This window comes from Passer domesticus, chromosome 5, assembly GCF_036417665.1.
Source record: "Passer domesticus isolate bPasDom1 chromosome 5, bPasDom1.hap1, whole genome shotgun sequence".
NCBI classification, from domain to species: Eukaryota; Metazoa; Chordata; class Aves; order Passeriformes; family Passeridae; genus Passer; species Passer domesticus.
The window spans coordinates 72,966,202-72,990,955 of record NC_087478.1 but is presented as its reverse complement, the minus strand read 5'-3'; the positions used below and the strand labels follow the sequence as shown (position 1 = coordinate 72,990,955).

Sequence of the window (24,754 nt, the reverse complement as noted above, 5' to 3'; positions counted from 1 at the left end):
TAAAACCTCTCCAAAGGCTTTTCTTTCTCCCCACGCTACGAACTTTCCGAGGCACCATACCTGTCGCTCCCAGCGAAACAGCCCGAACCAGCCAAAACCCCTGCGGAGCCGCCCGGAACACCCAGAAGGGGCATTACCCCCGCGGCGCTGCCCTCAGCGCGGGGCCGGAGCGCGGCCGCTGCGGCGGGGCCGGGTCGGGGCCGGGCCGCGTTCAAATCCGCCGCGCGGCCCAATGGGCGCGGGGCCGCTGCCCCGGAAGCAGCCGCCGGGGCGGGCGCTGCTGCTCGGGAGCCGTGGGGCCGTGTGGGAGCCGGGGACGCCGAGGTGCGTGTGAAGCGGGGCTGGGGCACCGCCGGCCCCGGGGAAGCCGGGCAGCCTGGCTGGGGAGCAGAGCTGGGCCCTGAAGGGAAAAGGAGGGAGTAGGAGGGTAAAGGATTGGGGGAGGTAAGGCGCGTCCACGCGTGTTTGCCCTGATCGTGCTTCCTAAAGAAATGAAGGTAAAAATACTCCTGGTGTTTTCAAGCTGGCCGATAATTCAGGCTGAGAAAGTTGCAGTTGTGCAGCCTGGAGGAGTTTGAGTGGAGATCTCGCAGCACCTTCCAGCATCTCAAGAGGCACTACAGGAGAGCTGGAGAGGGACTTTGTCAGGAGCTGTAGTGATAGGACGAGGAGCAAACTGAAAGAGGGGAAACTGTAGTTACATGTGAGGAAGAAATTCTTTGCAGTGAGAATGGTTAGGCCCTGGACCAGGCTGCTGGGGAGGATGTGAATGTCCCAGTGCTGGCAGTGTTCAAGGCCAGGTTGGATGAGGCATTGACAGCCTTGTCTAGTGGCAGATATCCCTGCCCATGGCAGCAGGGTTTGGGACTACATGCTCTTAAAGTCCATTCCAACCCCTTAACATTCTGAGATTCTATAATGGCTTGTGCTCATGGGAAGCCTTGGGGGAATAAAACTTTTGATAGAATTAAAACTTGCAGTTGGCTTTAGGAGCAAGGCTATGCAAGTCAAATGGCTAAAGTATTTATGGTAATATGATGGACTGTTGTATGAATTAATACACAAACACACAACTGGGGAGAGCCTCTCTGTGTTTGAGTGATGCCTCTGTCAGACCTGGCTGCCTCCCAAGCAAAACATTCAGTCTTGGATGCTGAGACCTTCTAATCGTTTGCACACCAAAATCTGTCAAAGGTCTGAGATTTCAAGCTGGTCTTCCACGTGGTGTGTAGTTAAAGCTCTGCTTTCCCAAAAATACATAAACTAACGTCAAATCTGTACTGGGACTAAAAAGAATCAATTCTGAAATCAGTTGTGTATCTTGGCCTCTTGTGTTCTAGCACAGAAACCTGGTTTTTATGAAAACTGGTTGAATGCTCGACAGGGTTTTCATTTACAGTTTTTAGTTTGACTCACAGTCTGTAAAGAGGTAGACAAGTAAAGAGAATTTGAAGGTAGTGGCATATTGTTTCTTCTCATTTGGTTGAAAATGTTAAAATGCTGTGTGTGACTCTTCTGGAGTGTGTGGAATTAGTTGGTTTTTTTTTTTGTATTGGTGTTGGGTTGCCAAGGCCTGACTCAGTAGTTCTTGCTGAATTCTGTAAAAGACAGTTTTAAATGTATGTTAGTGTAGTAAATATTCTGATTGACAAAACAAACAGGCTACATCTAATAAGCTTAAGTGCAGCTTTTCTGTTCTTGAACATGTTATAGGAAATTTTTATTTGCTCTGCCATAAATACTTTTTGTTTTTTTTTTATTCATGCAATGACTCATCTATGCTTTTTAAAATTTTTGTGTAGGAATGAGGATTGTCATCCTGGAGAAGACATTGCTTTTGTGATACCTTGACTTTGTTCACTGAAAATGAAGCAAGATTCTACTAGAAACACTTCTTACACTGTGGATTGCGAGGACTATGTGCATGTGGTAAAATTCAATCCATTTGACAGCGGAGATTCATGTTCCCTCATTGCTTATGGTGGCAACAATTACATGGTTGTTGGGACTTGCAGATTTCAGGTTAGTTGTTTTTGTTAGAAGCCCCTGACACTGACTTTGCCAGCACTTCTACTGCAGGAAGACTCTGTCACTTTCCTGTTTCCTCCTCTCCCTGTGATAAACAAGGGAGAATTTTACTTGTTTATTACACTAACAAGTCTAGGATACTTGTTTTTCACGGAAATGTAAATACATATATTTATATTTTTATATATTTATATTATTTTTAGGGATGAACTGTAGAAATACTTACCTCATTTTTCTAATTGTGTTTATTGGATCTCCCTCACAGACTGTTGGAAACAGTAAAATTTCTTGACTTCAAGTTATTTACAATTATATTGTGAAAAATTTTAAAATTAAAAATACTGAGTATTGTATATTTTTATACTGGATAAAATGTTTTTCACTACGGGTTTTTTGCCTAGATGCTTGCCTATCAATTGAAGACAATTGCTTGGAATTTCTAAGCTTTTTTCCTTCATCTTGCTTCTTTATTATACAATATTATTTTTGTAATTTGTCTACTATGATTAACAGTGTAGCTATTTTTTTATTATTGTTATTGTTATTTCCCATGGTCTTACTGTTGGAAATTTTCTGAAGAGCACCTAGTGCTCACCACAAAATCATACTGACATTTGTGTTGCTCACTACCCTGTTTCTGATGTAGGCCTTGAAAAGGAAGTAATTAAAATTTTGACAACCACTGACACAAGGTGTTTTTTCTATAATTTTCATATCCTCCCCTTCCACATGTGGAGTCAATGAGTATTTCGGAGTAGGAGAGGAAAATGTTATTCTTTCTTCCTGTTGAGAAGCATTGAAAAACTGGGTAATTTCAGGCATTCTCAGCTGGGCTCTATATTATGTAGAGGACATACAGAGAGGTTCTTTATCTTAAAGCAGAATTGTGACATAGAGAAAATTGTGTAGGAATATCCTTTGAGGTGCTCCATTGGATGTTCTGAAAACTTTTAAAAGCTTTTTAGAGGTCTTAGCTTATTGACGGAGTCCATAATCCCAACTTTTGTTTCATTTTTTCCTGTTATCTGGTGTTCTTACCAGTGGTAAGAATAAGCAAGCTTGTATTTAGGACCAGATGACAGAGGGCACCTTTTTATCTCGTGCTGTTTAAAGAGCAGTGCTATGGAAGTGACAGCATTTCTCCATGGTGTAAAAACAGCTGAGAGAGAAGACAGATTAAATTATGTGTTTGCATTTATTCCTATTGCTTCTTCTCACTGCAGTGTGTGCTAAATTGCCATGCTGTTTTAAGTGTCCTTAGTTGTATCATTGAAGATACTACTTGTACAGAGAATGAGCTCAGCATCTTCATAGCTCAGTTCTGATTTTTCTGCTCTTCATTGGCCTCTGGCTTGAGACTGCAATCAGTCATAATTTACTCATACTTTAATGTATTTCTAAGTACTTAAATATTTCAAGTTAATGCTTTCAATATATTCCAGGTTTTTGCTTTGAAGATGTTATGATCTGAAAAGATCCCAATATGTGTAATTTTGAAAGCCCTTTCATTTTGTAGCAATCTGATTTGTTAGAAGTCACTAAGAGCTTGTTCTGAATCAGCTAACTGCAATATTTCTATAGGAGGAGGATGCAGAAGTGGAAGGCATGCAATATAAGACACTAAGAACATTTCACCATGGAATCAGAGTTGATGCCATAGCATGGAGTCCTGAAACTAGACTTGATGCTATACCTCCCCAGATAAGGTACTTAACAATAAACTACAGTGAATCCTTGTCTCTTACCTGTTTTCTCTAAGTCCTTAATATTGGACTGTTCAAGGCTTATGAGTCAAATCTAACTCCTCAGAAAGCACTGATGAAGTCTCTGAATTCTTCAGTAGTGTATTTATTCTTACAGTCTTTTTTTTTTGTTAATTTGCTTGTTTTTTGTCCTTCTTCTTGTGCCCCTTGACCCTCTCCCCACTTAACAAGCTGTAAATAATATTTTTTCATGATTTTTATGGACCTCAGACATAGTTTCTTTCTTTGTACATCTCTGAGGAGCCATTTCTTTTAAGAGCTTTAGTAAATGTGAGATCATTTGAATGGCTTCCTTTATAAAGCTATTTGCATAATATGTGCTGTGTTTCAATGTAGGTTAGATACTATTTGTGAGAGCCTTTGAGGTAAAAAATCTAGAAAGATAGTTAGCTATTAAGTGTGAACTTCTGAATTAAAATGTACTCAGTAGTTTGTTTGATTCTTCAAAATTACCGTAGTTGCTTACTGCTCCATTTTCATACAATCTTTTGGGTTAAAAAATGTTAAATAGAAATTGGTTTCTGAATTTTCTATTTCAGAAATACTTCAGTATTTTAAAACACTGATAATGAGGTTTGTTTTTGTGCCTCACCACTTAACTTCTTCCAAGGAAAGTTTCAGCAACATTTATGTGAGAGGTATTTCAGATAATTGGTAATTGATCCAGATTTAGCTTTTTAAAAATATCTGAATAAGAATTCTTGGCCCTTGATGCACACTGTTTTACAGATAAGCGCCAGTTATAACTCTGCTTGTGGCCAAAGCAGAAAATTTAAGACAGATGCTTTTGAGTTTTTTTCAAAATCTGTTTTTTTCATTGCATTTTTAAGATGAAGGAAAACTGATTAAAAGGCAACTATTGCAATGTTGATTGACTGATGAGCCTTTTTTTTTGTCTGTTGAGTGTAGGTTTTGTACTGCAGCTTCTGATAGGAAGTTAAGGCTGTTTACTTCAGACCTGCAGGACAAGAATGAATTTAAGGTAAGGGCAGCTAATAAGGTTTCTAAAAGATTATTTAGTTTCTAGTGCAGTCTAATCTTTAATTATCCTTCTGTTCCACTTGTGACAGATCCTAGGTCCATCATCTCTAGGGATAATAACTGTATTGTAAATACCTTTCTGTCTTTAAAGTGGGAATAACTGTAATTATCACCTATATGGTCTTCTGATTTTCTTCAAAATTCTTCCTTTGAAACAATGTCCCAATCCAGGTACTACTGTTAATTGAATGTTTGTGCTATCCAGTATAAAGATTTTTGGTGAGGTCTTAGCTAACAATAAGCAAAGCTAATTAATAAATTTAAAAAATTGGGAGAGAGTATTCCTTGGCTTTTACTTCTTTAGAACATGATGCCTCTTTTGATGAGAGTGGCTTATTGGGTATAAAGGAGAAAAAAATAGACTTTTATTTTTGGTGTGTTAATTTATATTACTAAGACAATGAGATTTGTCATACAGAAATTAAGTGGATTGTGGATGTCAGTTATGTGGCCATACTGGTAATTTAATACAGGCAGAGAATAAGAAGTAAAGATGGATGCTACTAAATGTCTTGAAAGAAAATGCTTTTTGTATTGCTTCATACATGCACATACTTTTAATTTCCTTCTTTTAGTGTTGGTCTTGCATGATTTTGCCACTGAGCAGTGGAATAACTGACATAGTTAGTCAGCTTGGTGAGATTTCTAACTAAATCATTCTAAAAGTTCTTTATGCTCTTTGCTTGTGAGTTGATGTCTGTCATTCCATATTGAAGTTATCTATTTGTGTAATATCTACAGTTTTGTGAATTTCGGACAAGAAGCTTTAATGTTAAGCTGTGAATTAAATATTTTAACTTAGCAGAATGTAAAGTTTCTTTATATTAGCTAATGGATTGTTGAAATAATGAAACAATGGGATAAATTTGGTACTACAGACTCTAGTGAGCTAAATTCAACATCTAAGTTCTAATTTTTCAATTTACTTTGGATTAATAAGGCCACAAGAAATAGTGTGGTCAGCAGGAGGAAGGAAGTGTTTATCCCTCTGTACTTGGCACCTTGAATCCTCTCTTCAGTTTTGTGCCACTCAGGACAAGGAAGACATTGAGGTGCTGGAGCATGTCCAGAGAAGGCAGTGGAGCTGGTGAGGGGTCTGGAGCAAAAGTCCTATGAAGGAAAGTCTCTGCTGAGAACACTGGGGTTGTTCAGCCTGGAGAAAAGATGGCTTGGGAGGGACCTTACATCCTCTACAACCACCTGAAAGAAGGCTGTAGCCAGCTGGGGGTCAGCCAGAAAGTCTCCCGGCCAACAAATTATAGGACAAAAGGAAATGGCCCCAAGTCGTGCCCAGAGGAGGTTCAGATTGAATATTAGGAAAAAATTCTTCTGTAAAAGGGTAGTCTAGCATTGGAACAGGCTGCCCAGGGAAGCAATGTGATTGCTTGTTTTCACCTTATAGATGTGGTGCTTAGGGACAGACCTGGCAGTGTCAAATTCGTGTTTGGACTCAGTGATCTCAGAGGTCTTTTCCAACCTTAATGATTCTATGATTGTTTGGTGCATATGCAATACAAATGAGAAATATTGGCTTGAATTTAACAGTAAAGCTATTAGCTTTGTTTGTGCCAGCTCCACGACTGAAATTAGCTGTCCAAGAACTTTATTAAGGACGTACACTGGCTGAGGGAAAAATAAAAATACATACTGTATTTTATATGGGTCAGGCTTGGTCTAATGTTAAAAATAATCAGAAAACAGCTAAGAATACATATTTTTACCTATTAGTGAGGAACTCATTAACAAAACAAAGAATATGGACTAGTGTGTGTTTATGTCAGTAAAAGTCGTCTTTGAGACTATATTCTGGGGTTTTTTTATATAAAGTGTGGAAAACCCTTTCTGGCAATCAATTAATTTCTTATATCTGGACAATTATTATACTCTAGTTTTCTTGTCAAGAAAACTAACACCTAACTCTGATTTAAAGCACATGCAAAAACACAGATGTTGACAAATTCTGAGTGAGCTATGCTGATCTGGCTTTCAATGAAGTTTGATACAGCGGCTTCTTATTAAGAGTTAACTGATACCTCAGAAAACCTATTTCACAAACCTGAGGTTGGACTCATGATGAACATGTGGAAAATTTTGATCTATTATACGTTGCACACTTGACACGTGGGATCTTCAGAAGAGGTCCAGAACATGGAAACAAAGCTGAAGGAAGTATGTGACTACGTTCAGAATGTAATCTCTGAACATTTTGTCTTTTATAGTAAACAATTAGTACGTGTTGCTTCTGGAGGGATAGACAGAGTAATCTTACTCTGTTTTCCCAGTGGAAAAACTGTCTTGATGTAATTATCAACAAGGAACTTGAAGCACATTTGAGTTTTCCATTACTCTGTCGACACGACTAATCCAAAATTTATGGGTTGGATCAAGCCCAGAACAAAAAAACAAAAGGTAAAATATGACTGATGGATCTTCATGAAACCTTTTTCTTCTTTTGAGGTTTTCATTTGGAAATGAATTATGGCTTCCTTGTCCTGTTTCAAATTTTGCTTAATAAAAAGCATATTTCATCAGAACTGTAGAAGTAAAATGAGGCAGGATATTTGAATTCAGAATGCTGAAAATTGTCAAAAGACTTGGCATTCTGTCTAAATAGTTTAGCATCATCTTAGGGCCTATTAGTTCTAGTATAATCCATTAGGCTTTAATAAAATAATGGAAAAAATATTAGAAAAAAAAAGTTGGCTGCTGAAAATATTACTGTATTGAATTGATGAGGCATTCTTAAAACTTTTAGAGAGGGGGATTTAGTTATTGTGCGTACTTGAGATTTTCTTTTTTTTTAATCTGTTCTGCATTTGTTCCTCAGAATAGCTACACTTAAAGGTGGTGTGTTTTTCTTTGAGAAAATTGTGGAACTCGTTTTCATTCAACCTTGTTTTCCTCTGCAATCTCTCAGTCTCATGCTGTTATCGAGAGGATATTTTTGTCTCATTTTTATGATACCTTGCTGGGCAAAACAAAAGCAGCTGTGCCTTGAGACTTAATCAGTGAGACTGAATAGAAGAGGGTGGAGCAGTAACAGATACATCTACACATGGAAATTTGCCTGGCTTAAAATTTTGTGAGATTTCTTTTAAAAACAGAAATAGGTGTATTTAATGAGAGATTCAGAGATCAGAGTTACTTACCAGTAATCAGAGTTCTTTAATGTAGGTAGATCATGCATTCATTGCCTGGTAATTCTCCTCTTCCTTTCTGGGATTTATTGTCTTCTACCTTCTAAATTCTGTGGTTGAAAAAATGATAAAAAGCTCTAGTGTGATTCACAGATCTCTGTCAAGCAAAAGCATCAAACTGACCTCTGTGCTAACTACAAGGAGTAGTGGGGGGATCTTTTCACCTGCAGTATGAATCTGCACATGAATTAGATACTTTAAAGAAATCCAGTTACTGATAAAAACTTTTTCTTTGCCTTCTATTAAAATTACAGTTTTATCTTAACACACATCTTTACATTAGCAGGTCTGTTAAATACCTTGGTGGAACAGTCAGCTCTAAGGTAAAAGTATTTCTCTTTTCTGGTTGGCAGACATTTGATGGCCACACAGATTACATCAATGATCTGGTCTTTGCTCCCAACGAAGGTCAAGAAATTGCAAGTGTAAGCGATGATCACACCTGCAGGTATGCATTTTGTTCAAAACACCATTGAAAAACTAATATTGGACCTTTTCTATCTGTGAATGTTTTATGTGTCCACTTAAATAAATAAGCATTTATATTTTTATTTTTAGTGTGCCTTCATGGCCCTCTAACAAGACTAGTCCACTAATAAGATAAGAAATGGACTATTGTTGTTAACTTAGGTTGTGGACTGGCTTTTTGTTGTGACTTGTGGGTTATCTTTCTTCAAAGCAATATTTTGAATCGGCTAGATTCAAAATGAAGAAAACTTTTGTCTTGGACTTGCATACATTATTTTCCCCCTTCTGGGATAGGAATAAAACGAGAATAGGAGAGAGTAGACATGTACAGCTCAGTGCTGAATTACACAGACCTTCTCTATGTATTCTGTCATCAGGTGGGTCAAATTTAAACTCAGTATGTGAGCTTGTCCATCTACCCAGATGTATAAGCCTTACCAGGGGATGGGGATGACATAGCCTGAAGGCAGCACCATTCTAATACATTGGTACTGGCAGCTCAAAATACCATGATTACAGCTGCTTCAAACCCAGGTGTTTGGATACTTATAACTGGAAGTAGAAGGGAAGCATGGTTGAATGCTTTGAAGCCTGCTGGGTAAAGGTTTTTGGCGCAGGAGTTTGTCAAAAGGTTACACATCTTCTAGCAGTGTGCATGAATCTGTTAAGCTGCTCCTCTTACCCCTCCAGTGTAGTTGGAGAGATCAGGAGGGCTGTGCAGGCTTTTCAGGTCATTGCAGTAGGGCAGCAAGAGAGTTGGGAAAGCATCATCTTTGACTTTCTGTACTCTGATGAGTAAGCAGTTTTTCCGCAGATGTCTAGTCAGTATTTCCAACCAAATCATTAGGAATGAATAGTAGAAATGTATGACTTAGCTGTAAAATCTTCTTCTGATTTATTTCCTATCCTTGATTTCTTTGTTAAATCTGAACTCATATTTGGCTTATTCAGTTAAAAACTGTTTGACTCTGTGGCCTTTTCCTGTTTCTTTTATGAAATGCTCAACTTGCCTAGGATTAAAGAAAACTGGTTTAAAACCAGTTGTCTAATTGATACTAATCTAAAGGGAAATAAAATGTATGTAATTAATATATACTAACAAGATTGCAGCTTAGTACCTATGAAAGACATTTTATGCCATAAACCATAAAGTCTTTGGTTAAAAGCCATGGGAAATAAGTAGGATTTTTTTTGGCTACTTGAGTTCTTATTTTTTCCATTCATGCATGTGGGGCATGAAGAGTTTTTCTATTGAATTTAAAGGTTACACTTTCAAAACTAATGGAAAATGCATTCCTTGGGACTTACCGAAATCATTCTTTACTTACTCTGTAATTTGCTTCAGTAGTAATGTAAGAAGAGGAATAATTCTTCTGTCTGTACTGAATTTCTATCCTGAAATTGTTTTTAAGATACAAAATCTGCTAATGCCTGTGGAATAAAGTTCTAGAACAATTAGTACAAGTCTTGATTTCCACTTTTAAGTCTTAATAAAGTTTTAAAACAACTTCTCAGTATGTACTGAATATATACAAGCATGGTTAGGTCTTCCCTGGTTTTCACTCAAGAGAAAGTTTAGGTTTAAGTTCATCAGAAGTCTCTAGGGAAGTGAGATTTTCAGTTTTCACCCACTAAATATTATTGCCACATGCTGCTGCAACTGTGACATCTCAGACTGGAGTTCAGTCATTTTGGCTGGAGGACAGACACTGTAAGTTGGATACTGGTTAGATCCAAAGTTCTTACCTTTAAGTTGCTGCTGTGTCACTCAGGAATTCTTGTTTCTTGCACATGGTCTTTATTGGCCTTGATCTCACAACTCAAAACTTTTTTTGCAGCTGTGAAGTAGAACTGCACTAAAAATAATTGCAGTGGTCATCTGTGTTACGATGGCTTTAAGGATTTAATTCCTTGAAATGGTAAGGCAGTGTACACTTTGAACATTTGCATCAAGTGTAGGAATGTGTGCATCCCACTTTGTTAATGAGATTGTGTGTGTGAAACTCCCTGTGCACCACTCTTCAGAAAAGAAATTACTACTGGCTTTTTCCTTATGATGCAGGAACACAGTCTAGGAGTCTGCACAAATTCAGATGTACAAATGATTTTGTTTTGATATTTAGCAAAGTCAAAAAATTGTGGGAAATGTTTGGAAAACACCACAAGTTCAACTGATACCCTCCACTATTGGTGGTTAAAGACTGGATGTTTCTGGAATTACTTAATGCAAAATACCATCCTATCAAAACCCACTAATCTCATATCCATGCTAAAAATTAACCTCTTGACTGTCAAAAGGTCAATTCAGTCTGATTGCTAATCACCTCATACTCCCTCCTAAGATGGAACTGAAAGCTCTGAGTGTCAGACCCTTACAAATCCTAGCATGGCAATTTCTTCTGGTCATTGAGTGCTGGAATGGCTTGTATTTTGAAAAGCTACAAAAGGCTCGTCCATCCCTTTCTCTCCCTCACTCTCTTTTTCTTTTAACTATTTCTTAAACTACATCCTTTTCCTCTCTTTTTGAGTGCAAAAGATTGTATAGTTGAATTATGTTCCACGTTATCTGTGACTATACTTGCTTTTTGATTCCTTTCTGAGTTCTGTTCATTTCCTGAGACCATGACTCACATCATAAGAGGACTTTGTGAATTTATCAGTCACTCTCAAGTTCAGGCCTTCTCTGTTGCATGTAGAATAAATGCCAGATCATGAGAAGATTAGTTTTGTTCCCTAACCAGGGATTAGGGGGCAAGCTTTGATGTCACTGAAAGCTAAATTAACTATATTTTAGAATGCTTTGTAGTGTTTCATCTGGTTTTAAGGGGGTTTATCTATATCATATTTTTTACATGGTACTCTCATGCCCTAGGTATTTTGTGTAGATTTTTCTCTAGACAATATGAAGGAAAGCTAATGGCCACTCCTGGATTTTTGGTTTTGGTGGGTTTTTTTTTTTTTTGTTGTTGTTGTTTGTTTGTTTTTTGGGTTGTGTGTTTTTTTGTTTTTTTTTTTTTCTTGTTATCTTTAATGTATTGCCAGCACACATTGCACTTGAATCTTACCTTGATTATTGAATAAATATTTCAGGTTTTGGCTATGTTGAAAAGTGGTCATTATTATTTATTTCTGCCTCCAAAACCGTGTTCTGTTTGCATCTTCCCATTCCTAGTGCAGTCAAGTATGGCTTTCTGTCAAAATTTTTATAAAAGTTGGCATACCAAATTATTTCTTTCTGAGGTATGCTGTTTACATTTTATCAAGCTAGTTCTGCATGATAATTTTTGAAAATAAAAAAGTCTTAATTATTTTCAGACTCCAGTCCTTGAATTTGCACACTTGTATGCATCCCTGTATGTCTCCCAAATGTATTCTTACACAATTCTTTTACATTGTACAGCCACGATGCATTAACCAACTGGTTTTGGACAGTGCAAGAATTAACTGGTCTCCTGTCAGCTTAAAAAAAAAAAAACAACCAAAAGCTTTCTGGATCAAATGTTTGGAACATTATTTCAGTGTGATCTTAATAAATTTTTCATTAGGAAGTCTTCAAAATACGAGGATGGTGGAGCAATTTCCTTTGTGACACATTATAGCTTATGTTAAGAGTAACACAGCTCTAGAATGTAGTCTAGCCTATAAATTGTTTTTAAATAGAAATCATTGCATTAGATTTGCTCAGAAGTTTTATATTTTAGAAAGCCATCAGCAGAATGGGTACTTGAGTTTCTCAGTAGCAGTCATACCACAGAAGCATTTAGTGTTAGATCCACACTGGGAACAATAAGCTGATAACTCTTAACAGCCATTTTTTGCTCTGGTTGAAAGGACAGAACTGAAGTGTCACGTTTTATTTTTTCAAAAATGCTGTGGTTTTGCATTAGATAACTTTAAAGGTATTTCAGTAGTAGTAGTAGAAATGTGTATTTCTTGCACTTAGTTCTAAGTGTGCATGGCCTGAAATGTGTATTAGTGAAGTGGAGATACTGCACTGTGTCTCCTGCCTCTACCAACACTGCAGGGTATAATTGCAGCCCACAGGCAGCAGTGAGAAACAGATCAGTCTATTGATTGTATATCCAAGTAGACATTACAAGAAGCTAGAGATAACATCTTTTTAAATGCCAAGATCTGAAATACTCTAATCACTAATTCCTTAGAAACAGTGACATTTCCTTTGATCACCAAAAGAAAATGGTAAACTTGGGTCAGGTTTCTGAAGGAATATTTGTACATTTCTTCTGTGAAAACATTTCATAAAAACTTAAACATTACACCTTTTTCTTGTTCTGACCAGACAGAGGAATCTCTACAGTTCCACTTCAGCCTTTCATGTCCTGCCTAGTACTCTCCAGCTCTGCAATAGCCAAATCCATATGGAGTTGGCAGAAGACCTTAGAGAGAGCCAGTATTGGTTGTATTCTCTGCAGTATTTCCTAATCTTCGCACTTTCATGTTCCTTTTCTGAGATCTTCTCACTCCTTGTGCTCAGTGGGGAACAACTTCACCTTTGTGTGATCTCAGGAGCAGAAATCCTTCCCTTCTCCATAGTCCTCTAAGTTTTTCAAGAGTGACAGGATTTTACTCATACATGGAATATGTCTGATGGAGATATAAAGAAATGTATTAAAGTTAGATATTAAAAAAAAACCAAAAAAAACAACAAAACCATGTTGGACAGGAGTAATCTTTAAGTAATGGATCAAGTATAGTTGATCATGCTATGTGGTTGGGAATCAGATGTCAGGGTTTCTTCTAGCCCCACCCACTCACTAAAATTGTTAGAAATCTTTTGTTGGAAGAATTCCCATTTTTACTTCCGTCTTCTGGGGATTTGAGAAATGCCTGAAGATTGCAATCTGTTTTAGTTCTTTCACTATTGCAAATTATTATTTTTATCCAATTAGCAGTTGGTTCTAGTTAGAATTATTCATAATACAGAAAATTAGAAGATAAAATAAGGATCATCTCCATTGCCACAAGTTTTCAGAATTCTAATGAGGTACTTTTCCAGCTGTAATAAAAGTCCACTGTATGATGATGTTGCTGCACATATGCATCCATATTCATGCATACAAGATGTAATATAGTTGGGTCAATGGAATTTGAATATCTTCAAGCTAGGAGATAGCTGCAGTTTTTATTTGCTTGTTAGTTACAGGATTTGAGAGACAAGAGAAAGGTACTAGTATCTCAAGAATTTTCTTTAACAGCCTTTACAAATATCTGTATTTGAGTTGATTTAAGTTTTCTGAGTACTGCAGTAAATAATTTCTCAGTCCTTAATTACTTAAAAAAATTATTTTACTGAGAAGATTGGATGTTATTTTTGAGATTAAATGTTAATCAAACTTGAGCACTTATTTCAACTGTATTTATTCAAACTTTTCTCCAATAAAATTTTTGTGGAATCTTTTTTTAAATGTCAGAAAAAAATACCACAAGCTCAGTGACAAGTTTATGCCACAACAGTTGGTTGGAAGAGAAGTAAGAGTGACACATTGCAGGGTTAAAAAAGATAAGGATGCTCGGAGAAAAACAGACAGTTATTTTAGTTTGGTATAAAATCATGGTAGTATTAGTAAAGTTTCAAGAGCTTTGAATGGGAGGCAAATTCCTCAGTCTTTTTGGATTGATTTACGTGATAGGAATGTGGACAAAATGGGGAGGCAGCATCTGTAGCTGATTTGGTTATGATTACTGAGTAATTTAGGAATTGAAAATCAGTTTGGCTAAATTATTGGGGTTTGCACGTTTTTTACTTGGGTTTTTCACAAAGAAATATTGAAAAGAGTTAAGAGTTAATTGAACACATATGTAATTGTATAGACATGATGCATTCAGACAAGGATCTATCTTGATATGTATTGCCTGGTTTGTGTTTTGGGAGTTTGGGGATTTTTCTCCCAAAACTAAATAATACTATCTTTGGTATCAATAAAGAAAATATAAAAGAGGCTTTTAGCCATTCTCCTCCCCATTCTGTTTGTTACTAACAGTCCTGCCATTCTTACAAAGTAAAAAATACAAATTTGGTAACTTTATAAATAACAAAGTTATGGAGGTAAAAAGCATAAATTTCTGTCTCAACACCTAATAACATCACTCACTTCAGGGAAGGAAACATAATGGCGTATTACTTTTGCCAAAATGATTCACCATCTTCTCTTGTATCATAATTTTCTCCCTGCACAGTAAATACACATGGGAAGTGTTGATTTGACTTGGACAAATCTACAAGGCAAAATTTTTGGCAGTAGAAGAAAGTATTGTATGTTTCTAAATTACCTAATCAAGTAGATATTTCATTTTTTAAACACTTGTCAGGTTTTTGTTTTGACTTTTTTTAGTAAGCACACTGATTCTTCAAGATTAGAGACCCTGTGTTTTCTACGGGGAGAACAAATATTTGATCTATTGTGGTTTGGCATAAGAAAACAACATTGTTCATTAAATATATTTACTTTATTCCCATATATTTTGTCTAGACTTATGATGTATTGGTTAAGAGTTTTTTTAAATCTCTTAAATATAAGGCTCTAAGCACCCTGGTGAGATATAAACTGAAAAAGTCTGGAGGAAGTCAGCAAAAATTCTCTAGAATAAACAATAATAGTACGTAGCCACTCATCCAGCTCAAAAGACTGGGCAGAACACTACTTTAAAAACTGGCTGTTTCTCAAGTTCTGCATGTCAGAGAGGAAGGATATATGTGTATGTTTCAGTGTCCAAATGTATATAAATAACATGTAGCCTTGTGGTTCAGACTGATGTTCACAACTGCGATGTCTTTGTCCTACAACTGAGCTATCGATTTTGTAGGAAAAGAGGGAGTTGAGTGGTGGCTGTGAGGTAAAATAGTCTCAGTTTTGGTGTTGTTGCATTTTAGGAACAAAGTAGCTCCATGAGTCATTACCACTCTTATTGAACATATCCAAAGAAAACTCACCCATCACCTAACCTAGTTTTGGTGTTTCAGCATACACTTTCCTGTCCATCCATATTGGCCAAATATTGTTGATTATTTAATTTTTTTTTATAGCTGCCAGATATGTACTATAGATGTTTCTAAAGGAAAAGGGAAAACTGGCACATGCAATTTACCTGTTGAAAGCTCTCCAAGACCCTTTCTTGGTTAGTGTTACCTCTGCCATAGATCCTTCTGTTTGCCTTAGCTTCATTTCTGGTTTCTTATATTTCCATTACTCAATCTTGTCTTACCAGGAAATGCTGGAAACTCTTATATTAGGCAGCCAAAATACTTTCATAAAGGGTCTTGCCCTTTATGGCAACATGGATGATTTAAGTTGTTTGGTACCTCATTTTAGGTTCCTTGTATCAACTGGACCAACGCTGACTTTCCTGCTTTGTACTGCCTCACTGTTATTTATGGTATAGTACAAAGGCTGTAGTGTTGACTTATGAAAAAATGGGAGCATCTCACTGAGGTTTCATGTCTAGATAAGTTAAAATGTCAAATCATTTGAATAGTTAAATAGAGGTTCTGCCTTGCTCATCAATGTTAAAATACATTATCTGCAGCACTGGCTACTTTCAATGACTTCTTCAAATGATACAGCATGAACACTATTTCATTTGTTCACTTCCTCTGTGAACACTGAAAATTAATGTATTTACAGTCAAATGGCAATAGTTTAGTACTTTACTTCTTTTTCTTTCTTTCTTTTCTCCCCAGGGTCTGGGATTTGGAAGGAAATGAGAAGGCCCATTTTGTTTTACGTTCTTCTGGAATGAGTGTTTGCTGGCATCCTGAGGAGGCTTTTAAGGTTGTGGTTTTCTCCCTCACCACCTTTAAAATAACAGGAGAGGGGACATACCTAAAGTGTGAATCTTTGATGCTGTAATAACATTAAAGTTTGAGGACCTAGTTTACACTGTAACTGGATATTGATTGGATCTGCTAATGTGAAGGGACTGGGAATGAATTCTCATTGCCATTCTTGTCATTTTACTCTCGGTTCCTTACTCCTCCCATCAGAAATATTCCTTCCTGATTTGGTACATCAGTTGTTGATAACTATTCTGCTGATTGCTTATTAACTGACAGTTACAATAGAAGAGCTTGAGTTTTCTCAGTCATGGTAACACAGTTCACCAATAATACAGACTCTTTATAGAACATGCCAAGCTTTGAAAAGTATCTGTTTGAAGCTGACAGGGGACATTTTTGTTGTTGTTCTTGCTTGAAGTGTATGAAATATGTTCTGAAAAATCAAATCAATAGACTGTGATTTTATACTTATCTTATTATTGTACTGAGGAGGATTACTCAGCTGGTAAGTACCCAAATATCCACTTTCATTAATGGTCTAGTCCCTGCAGTCTTGGATTTATTATTCCTATTGTGCCTATCAGTAACTGCCTTAAGCAGCTACAAATGGTTGTTCGGGTTACCACAAAAACACATATTTAAAACAGAGAAAAGCAGTCAAATAAGATATCATAATATTTACACAGCAGTAGGGAAGGAGGATCTCTAATCCCATCACACTTTCCACCAATATCAATATCCGTCCTTACTAAGAAAGGAAACTGTTAACTAAGAAAACTGTTGATTCAGGTGGCATCAGAATTTAATGGGTTAGCTGCTGTTTGCTACTGGGCAACTTTGTTAGCGCAACAAAATTAATAGATTTTCCCAAAAATACTGCAATAGTATGCCAGTCTTAGATATTATTAGCATGTCTTTTCTTTGACCATTATCAGAGACAGGCACAAGGTTTTTTTGTTTTTTGGGGTTTTAAAAAAAAAAAAAAGTCCATTCCAAACACTCATAAAACTTGATAGATTTAGTTCTTGCTGAAAAGCTTATTGCAGGTCAAAATGCTTACTGCACCATGACCTTTAGTTTGCAGGAAAGCATGTTTTGGTGACAGTTCTGTTTTTCCAAACTAACTGGTATTACTGGAGTATTTTTTTAATGTTTCTTTGCCATTCTTAATTATTGTTCATGACTATCTGAAAACCATTTCTCCTCATGATGAAAAATCTCATGTCATCATCTGGGCATTGGAACGAGTTGCCCAAAGAAGTTGTGAAGGCTTACTCCTTGAAGTGTTCAAGACCAGATTGGATGGAGCCCTGAGCAATCTGGCCTAGTAGAGAGTGTCCCTGCCAATGGCAGAGGATTGGAACTAGAGGATTTTTTATTTCCCTTCCAACCCAATCCTTCTATGATTCTATAATTTAATTAGGAAGCTCTTTCTACAATACTTTAAAAACAACTGCCTGAGTGTACTGCTGTAATGGAAAAAGTTTAGATAAAATATGTTGTAAACTGTTACAGGATGAAGTAAGAGATGTTACATAAAATCAGTAAGAGTGGTTCTACAGATTCTACAGCCACACTAATTAATACTTTGCTTAGAATGACAGAATCATTTAGGTTGGAAAAGACCTCTAAGATCCTCGAGTCCAACCTTTGATTGAACACCATCATATCAAATAACCCATAGCACTAAGTGCCATACGCAGTCATTTCTTGAACACCTCCAGGGATGGTAACTCCACCACTTCCCTGGGAAGCCCTGTTCCAGTGTTTGACAACCCTTTGTTTTTTACAGCACTATATGTCAGTCGGTTCTTTGTGCTCAGAACAGAAGCTGCTGAATGTTAAAATAATAACTTTTTGCTGTGTGAAAGCACAGTGCCTTGGTGGTTGTGAACTGGTGTTTCTAACCACCAAAATGATACACTATATCTATAGTAATATAGAAATAAAACAATGTAATCATTATGTATAACAGTGTAACAACAGTATAGATTAAAGTAGTTTTTATGTATTGATTACAGAGTGTCCAAGAGAAAGTTTTCTGGTATAAAGTGAAGAACTGTACTTGATTCAGTATTATTAATATTTGCTTGAATGTATTCTAGGTTTTCTATGGAGTAGAAAAAATTTAATTTCCATTACATCCTAAGTTTACCACATTCTATGAATTTCTTTTTAACAGCTGATGGTGGCAGAGAAGAATGGGACTATACGATTCTACGACCTGATTACACAGCAGGCCATTCTCTCCCTGGAGTGTGAACAAACACCACTGATGTCAGCAGACTGGTGTTTAAAAAATACTTTTAAAATTGGAGCAGTGGCTGGAAATGATTGGCTGATCTGGGATATCACTCGCTCCAGGTATTTTTATGCCCATGGCATAAGTGTCTTTATTCTCTTCATGAAGAAATGCAGGTACTTGGCTAATAAAGCATGGCAGTCACAGAATCACAAATGGGTCAGGTTGGAAGAGACCACAGTGTGTCAGTTGGCCTGACCTGCCTGCTCAAGCAGGGTCATCCTAGAGCACAAGGCTCAGGATTGTGAATATCTTCAGTGAAGGAGACTCCACACCCTCTCTGGGCAACCTGTTCCAGTGCCTGGTCACTTGCAGAGTAAAGAAGTTCTTCCTCGTGTTCAGGAACTTCCTGTGCATCAGTTTGTGCCCAGGATGAGTCCTGTTGCTTGCAGCACGGAGCAGAGCCTGGCTCCATCCCCTCCAGATACTGATGGACATTGATGAGGCCCCCTCTCAGTCATCTCTTCTCAAGGCTGAACAGCCACAGCTCCTCCAGCCTTTCCTTGTAAGAGATGCTCCACCTTTGTAGGCCCAATGCATAAGCTAAATAAATGAACAATTATCAGGAATTATTATATTGATACAAACCATTCCCTGGTTTGTATCCTTTGTTTCATCTTTATCAATATTTTATGTTAAAAATGTAAAATTTTCTGTCTTTTTGTCCATTTGAGATAGCATCTCACTACTGTTTGCCTCTCACTGTATGTGTTTGTTAAAATTTCATTCCAAGTCATAAATAGGTAACTTGATCCATAATAAACTGGACAACTACTTCAGTTTTGCTACTTCAAATTGAGATTCAAGCTGCAGGAATGCTCTGGTTTTCCCACAGCTGCTTCACAGAGAGTAGACAATGTGTCCCCTTCACTGTACTTTTAGTATTTACAGTATAAGCTGTAGTTGTTTGCAGAACAGTTTTTTACTCTGAATGTCTGTTTTAGTTATCCACAGGATAAGAGACCTGTCCATGTTGACCGAGCCAGATTATTCAGGTATAAATGTTGTCTTGATTTTATGGGGTTTATCTGTTTAAGTCTGTATCTATGCAAACAGTTGTGAGTTTAATAACCTGCTTGTGTCTCACTTAAGTCATTTTTAGGGGGACTGGGTCTATAAACTTTGTGAAATTAGTGAATGACCTGCATTTAGTATATATGTGTAGCATTCATATGATACTTTTTTTTTTTTGTTTTACAACACTGTGCATATGGGGCTGTGGGTAGGGAATCATTTACAAGCTAATTCACTAAATGTTTCTCTGCTGTTAATAGAATATGTGACATCTTCACAGTTAGTCCCAAGGGAGAGAACTCCACTTTGTGTGCACTTCTGCTGGTATGACAGGGGTGTTTGGAAAGAACATTCATTTTATTCATAGGTGGGTTCATTTTATTCATAGGTGGTCCCGAGTGAATGAAAATCTGTTTGCAACCACTGGATATCCAGGAAAGACAACTACTCAATTGCTCGTTCATCATTTAGGACATCCCCAGGTAAATTTTTGATTGGCGTTGTATCTGTTCTCCTCAGATCAGACTCATGTTACTTAAAAACTACAATTAAAAACTAGCCCAAACCATTCAGAACTGCTGCTTGGTATACCACTTTATTTTATTTTGGTTTGTGCATTCATGCTAAGGAAAAAAATATTGGTGCACACTTCAACTGCTAATTTAGAAGCTGCTTGATCTATATGTTTTAACTTGGTTTGCCATATCAGTTCTAAGGGGAAGAAAAACACCTTTAATCTGATATTTAATTAATCTGGCAATATTTCTAGTTCTTCGGAGGCTAAAAACACCTAGTGGTATATTTTTTCTGGTTTTAACTAATTATATTTTAAATAATTAATGAAAATGCAAAGCATAGGAAATATTTTGGCTTTGCTGGGGTCAGTATATATTTGTAATGCTTACAGTAAAAATATTACCTCCAAACATACTAGTTATTCCATACATTGGAATAACAGAGGTAATTTCATTTTAAAAGGTTTCTAAGTTTGATATCATGCCTTTATAATAACAGTGTTTATGCTAATGTAAAGAGTTGAAACTATTTGTTATTGTGGAATATTCTGCTGTATGTTACTTAAATGTAGTAAGCAGCTACTCAAACTATGTAGCAGAGAATCACATTTTTCAGTAGAATTTCTGTTGTATTTTAACTATATTTGTGAAGGAGTATTTAATCTGTGGTGTTTATTTGTCTAAGCAACTTGGTATCTGCAGTTTGGAAATCATTTATAAGGGAAGTTGTATTGATTTTTTTCTCTCTCTCTGTCTTTTACAGCCCATTCTTACTGGAACTGCAGCTGTAGGATCTGGTTTGACATGGCACAGAACTCTTCCATTATGTGCAGTTGGAGGAGACCATAAAATTTTCTTCTGGGTTACTGAAATGTAAAATAAGCATTTGCCTTCAATATGAAGCTTGACAGCATAATGCCTTTTTTCTAGTAAAATGAAGAAATTTACTTTTTGTGATGGTTTTCACTTGGACAACAGAAGAAAGAAATAAGCAAGATATAAATCACTTGTGTTTGATTTTTAGCTTGCAAGTACAAGAGCTTTTGAAAAAAATGGTCATCATACATCTGGTTCTTGGTTTTTTCTATTAAAATAAAATGTACTTTTTAAACATGGTATTTGGTGTGAAATGAATTTTTTTCAGGAGTTTTTAAAGAGATTTTGTGTCCCAGCATGCCAGTCTGATAATCTCACTCAGTTAATAAGGTTCAAATACCTGATATTGTGCAGAGTACCTACAGAAAGAGCACCTCTCTGTATCAACTTTGCTAACCATGGCTATCTTATGAGAAAAAAAAAATGCAGCAGTGTACTGTGATAAAATAGTGTTCCTGGGTGTTTTTGAATAAACTAGTTACCACTACCAGTGAAGAAGCTAATGGTAAAACCAGAATGATAATTTGAAGCAGTTTTAATTCTCTAAAAATGACAGAGGGATTTACTTTAAGCCTGTCAAACAGAATAGTGAGGGGGTTTTTTTTCTGCTTACAGCCTTTTACTTCCAGTCTTGACAGGAAAATCAAAGGCATTCTGCTTTCTAGAAACATATTTTTCCTGTCATTCCCATACAAGACCCAGAATGGAAGTAAAAGAAGAAGAAGACAGAGATAACTTCTGTATTTAGTATCTTTTTTGCATACTTTTGCAAGTGAAGGGATGTCAGGATGTTACACTAGTGTAACAGCTCCTTACAGCATTGTAGCCCTCCTTATTAGCTGTAGTTGCATTTTAAAATATTTGTTTGTTTGTTCCTAATTATCTGGGACACATAAAACCAGTTCAGAAGTAGGACAGCAATAAGTAAAATTACAGTCACCTTTTGAAACCTAAGACCATATTATATTTCTCATAATCCTTTATTCTTGAGAACTTTTGCTTTCCAGCTGGCCCCAAAATTTGCCTAAAACAAATATGAAGTTCCTTATAAGTTCCAGTGGACTGGTGTGTGCCTAAACTGTAAATAAGCAGATGTTTCAAGGTAATAGTGCTCTGTTTATCTTGTATCCATTGTCTGACCAGAGATAGCAGCCTTAAGGGGAGGTTTAATTCACTTGTAGCTAAAAATCTTTGTGGCTCTGGGAGGAAGGACTGGCCTGAGGCACTGTTATCCTTTTGGAGTGTAGTGGAACTGAAACAGGCATGGGTTTTTCTGTCCTCAGAGCAAGCTTCACACAGCTCCTGCCTATGCACAATATATCCTCTATACTCAGGACCCATACAGACAAGGGCAATATGCACCAGGTATGTGCAGGTGCACTCCTGAGTGAGACTTTTTTGGTTTAGAATTGCTTAAGACCCAAGAGGGAAAAGAACAGAAATTCTTTTGTTCTGTAGTTAATTCAGAAACCAGGATGTTTGCTTTTCATACTCTGTTTTTAAGGACTACTTAAAACTGTTTGCCCAGGAATAATCTTGCCAAGTTCAAGGCTCTTCATTTTACACTGGAAATAAGTAATATGGATATTTAAATAAATAAATAAATAAGAGAGCAGTTAATGTTTTTAGCGTGTTCTCCATGCTCTTTTGTACAGAACAAAATAATTAGTTAATCCTCTCATGTTGCCTCAGCACAGTACTTGGAAAACTGAAACTTGACAAGCCATTTTCAGAGAACTCCAAAACATTTATCATTTAGTTTCCTTTTTTTTTTAAAGAAACCTACATAATACCTAACATTTCTATTTCTCAGTTTATTTAACTGTGAAGGGTTGATAATTCTGTGAACTGTTTGCAAGAATTGTACAAATTCTGGCACACTGAGATTATTGAGATTGGAGGGCACATTGCTTAAATTCAGCATAGAGAAAAATCATTGAGGCAATATCAGTTTCATAGAGAAAATTTTACTAGAATACCTTTTGCTAGCATGGTTTTAGAAGACTCCATGCGAAATCAAGCAAATGTTAATCCACACTGATCTTTTCAGCTGTTCATTGGACCATCTTATTAAAAACAACTATTGCCCCTTGTGGAGGATCAGGTGACACCATGTCTGGAAATTTTTTTGGATCAGCTTTTTGTTTCTGTTTAACTTGTATATCTGTTTGAGTTCTGGGCTGATTCTAAACTGAATGTGGTGGCCTGGGACCTGTAACAGTACATAAGCACACAAGATGCATATGAACACTGGAAGCTTCAGTAGCACTTGCCAGTTTTTCTGAGCTTGTGCAGTTGTGTTTTGCAGTTGACCCAAGGCTCTGATTCCGTGCAATATATGGAGCAGATCAGTTTCAATGCTTTGAAACCCGTGTTCTTGCCTTTACTTTTTCTGTGTACCCTCATCACAAGTCAGGTATTTTTTACCAGTGATGAAGACAGAGCTCTGATCGGTTTTCTGTACACACAGCTTTTCCACTCCAAGCTAGCCTCAAAATCTGGAAAGCTGACATCTTCAAAATACTAATGGTCAACCAAATTTCATTTTGGTGACTCTTAAACACTCCTTCATCTCTTTTCCTTCACTGGAAGGAGGAGCTACACAACAGGGCCTTTAAATGACAATATATATATATATATGTACACATATATAGGGTATAAACTGCCAGCAGTTACATACTGTACAGTACTTATTCCTCAGTCTGACATTTATCATCCAGCATACGTGCTGGTAAAAAATACATTTTCAAATCATACACACTATAAATCTGGGTATTATCACTCAATTATTTATTTTTTTTTTATAAATCTTGTCCTTGGAAGTTCAGGCATTTATATTTACAGCTGAACAAGTTAGTTCAATTTCAACTTTTTTAAGAGGTTTTGGAAAATTGTGATCACTTCCTCCTTTCTGTTTTTCACTTCTCATACCCTGCATTTCCTAACTCCAGCTGGGAGGAAAAAGTGCTGTGTTGCATTTTTCTATGTAGTATTTTTGAGCAAATTAAAAGCAGGAAGTACCAGAAAGTTCATAAAATAGCATATTCTTGGGAGATTTCTTATCCAGCTTTACAGACCAAGACATTCAGATAAGATCTGGCTATGCATTTACATTAATTTTCAGTGCCATTGCCTGGAAAAAAATGTTTCATAGACACTTAATGATAAACGAGATTAATTCTTCTTGAATATAATTTAGTTGGAATTTTAAGGTAATTATAAACAACTCAAATTAGTGGCAAAATAACTCAAGTTAAATAAACAGCTCTGTTGCCCAACACAAATTTGCACAACTCCTGTAAGCTATGGATTGAAAGATAAACCCACTGAATTTTGTAGGTTAGTTTGCTGCTCATCCTTTGGGAGAGGTGAGAAATTGAGGCAACACGTCAGTGCTCCAAAGCAGAGTAGAAATCAGAAGATGTTCAATAATTTAATTAGCATGGACAAAAAACACATTGCTATATTATCTTAGTAAGAGAGTAATAATGATGTACATACGACAGCAGGTTAGGAATATATACAGTGTGAAAGTAATAAAGCCAAAAAAGCTGCTTCAGTTAATAATTGAATATTTTATGGCAACTGGAGTAACAGAACTAAGTGCTCTGTGGACAGCTACCATTGATTCTGTATATGGATTTGTAAAATGTTTTGGCAAACTGTGATGATTTGGAAGTAAACTGAGAATTCTGGTAAATTTTAAACCAAAATTAGCATAGTACATTTGGGATGTAGTCTTCAAAGTATTGCAG

The 24,754-nt window shown here is 36.6% G+C and overlaps 2 protein-coding genes across 11 annotated transcripts in view; one reads left to right on the top strand and one right to left on the bottom strand.

Annotated features, from left to right (window-relative positions):
* The window catches only part of PARPBP (PARP1 binding protein), a 39,894-nt gene extending 39,692 nt beyond the window's left edge, over positions 1 to 202 (bottom strand). For 3 of the 8 annotated variants that reach the window (XR_010362708.1, XM_064421043.1, XM_064421044.1), the window contains exon 1: positions 61 to 199. The gene's annotated coding sequence lies outside the window, so the exon portion shown is untranslated. Of the gene's footprint in view, positions 1 to 60 lie in introns of all 8 variants that reach the window. The other 5 variants (XM_064421037.1, XM_064421040.1, XM_064421039.1 and 2 more) reach the window with 3 other exon arrangements.
* On the top strand, positions 199 to 21,239 carry NUP37 (nucleoporin 37). 3 transcript variants are annotated; one of them, XM_064421045.1, is made up of 10 exons: positions 199 to 324; positions 1,803 to 2,022; positions 3,610 to 3,734; positions 4,701 to 4,773; positions 8,383 to 8,477; positions 16,197 to 16,287; positions 18,475 to 18,656; positions 19,539 to 19,589; positions 19,997 to 20,090; positions 20,887 to 21,239. In XM_064421045.1, exons 2-10 carry the CDS (start codon positions 1,867 to 1,869, stop codon positions 20,998 to 21,000), a joined length of 981 nt encoding a protein of 326 aa, XP_064277115.1. In that variant the 5' UTR covers positions 199 to 324; positions 1,803 to 1,866; the 3' UTR covers positions 21,001 to 21,239. The 3 variants fall into 3 exon arrangements, with proteins under 3 accessions (XP_064277115.1, XP_064277116.1, XP_064277117.1); XM_064421046.1 differs by having other exon boundaries at positions 310 to 444; XM_064421047.1 differs by lacking the exon at positions 199 to 324 and adding an exon at positions 381 to 497.
* Positions 21,240 to 24,754: the final 3,515 nt, after the last annotated feature.

Excerpts from the sequence above, each read along its gene's own strand:
- NUP37 (XM_064421045.1), top strand. The coding sequence starts at position 1,867 with ATGAAGCAAGATTCTACTAGAAACACTTCTTACACTGTGGATTGCGAG. Across the intron at positions 2,023-3,609 it reads TTGGGACTTGCAGATTTCAG|GAGGAGGATGCAGAAGTGGA; the intron begins GTTAGTTGTTTT and ends ATATTTCTATAG. Across the intron at positions 19,590-19,996 it reads GACCGAGCCAGATTATTCAG|GTGGTCCCGAGTGAATGAAA; the intron begins GTATAAATGTTG and ends TTTTATTCATAG.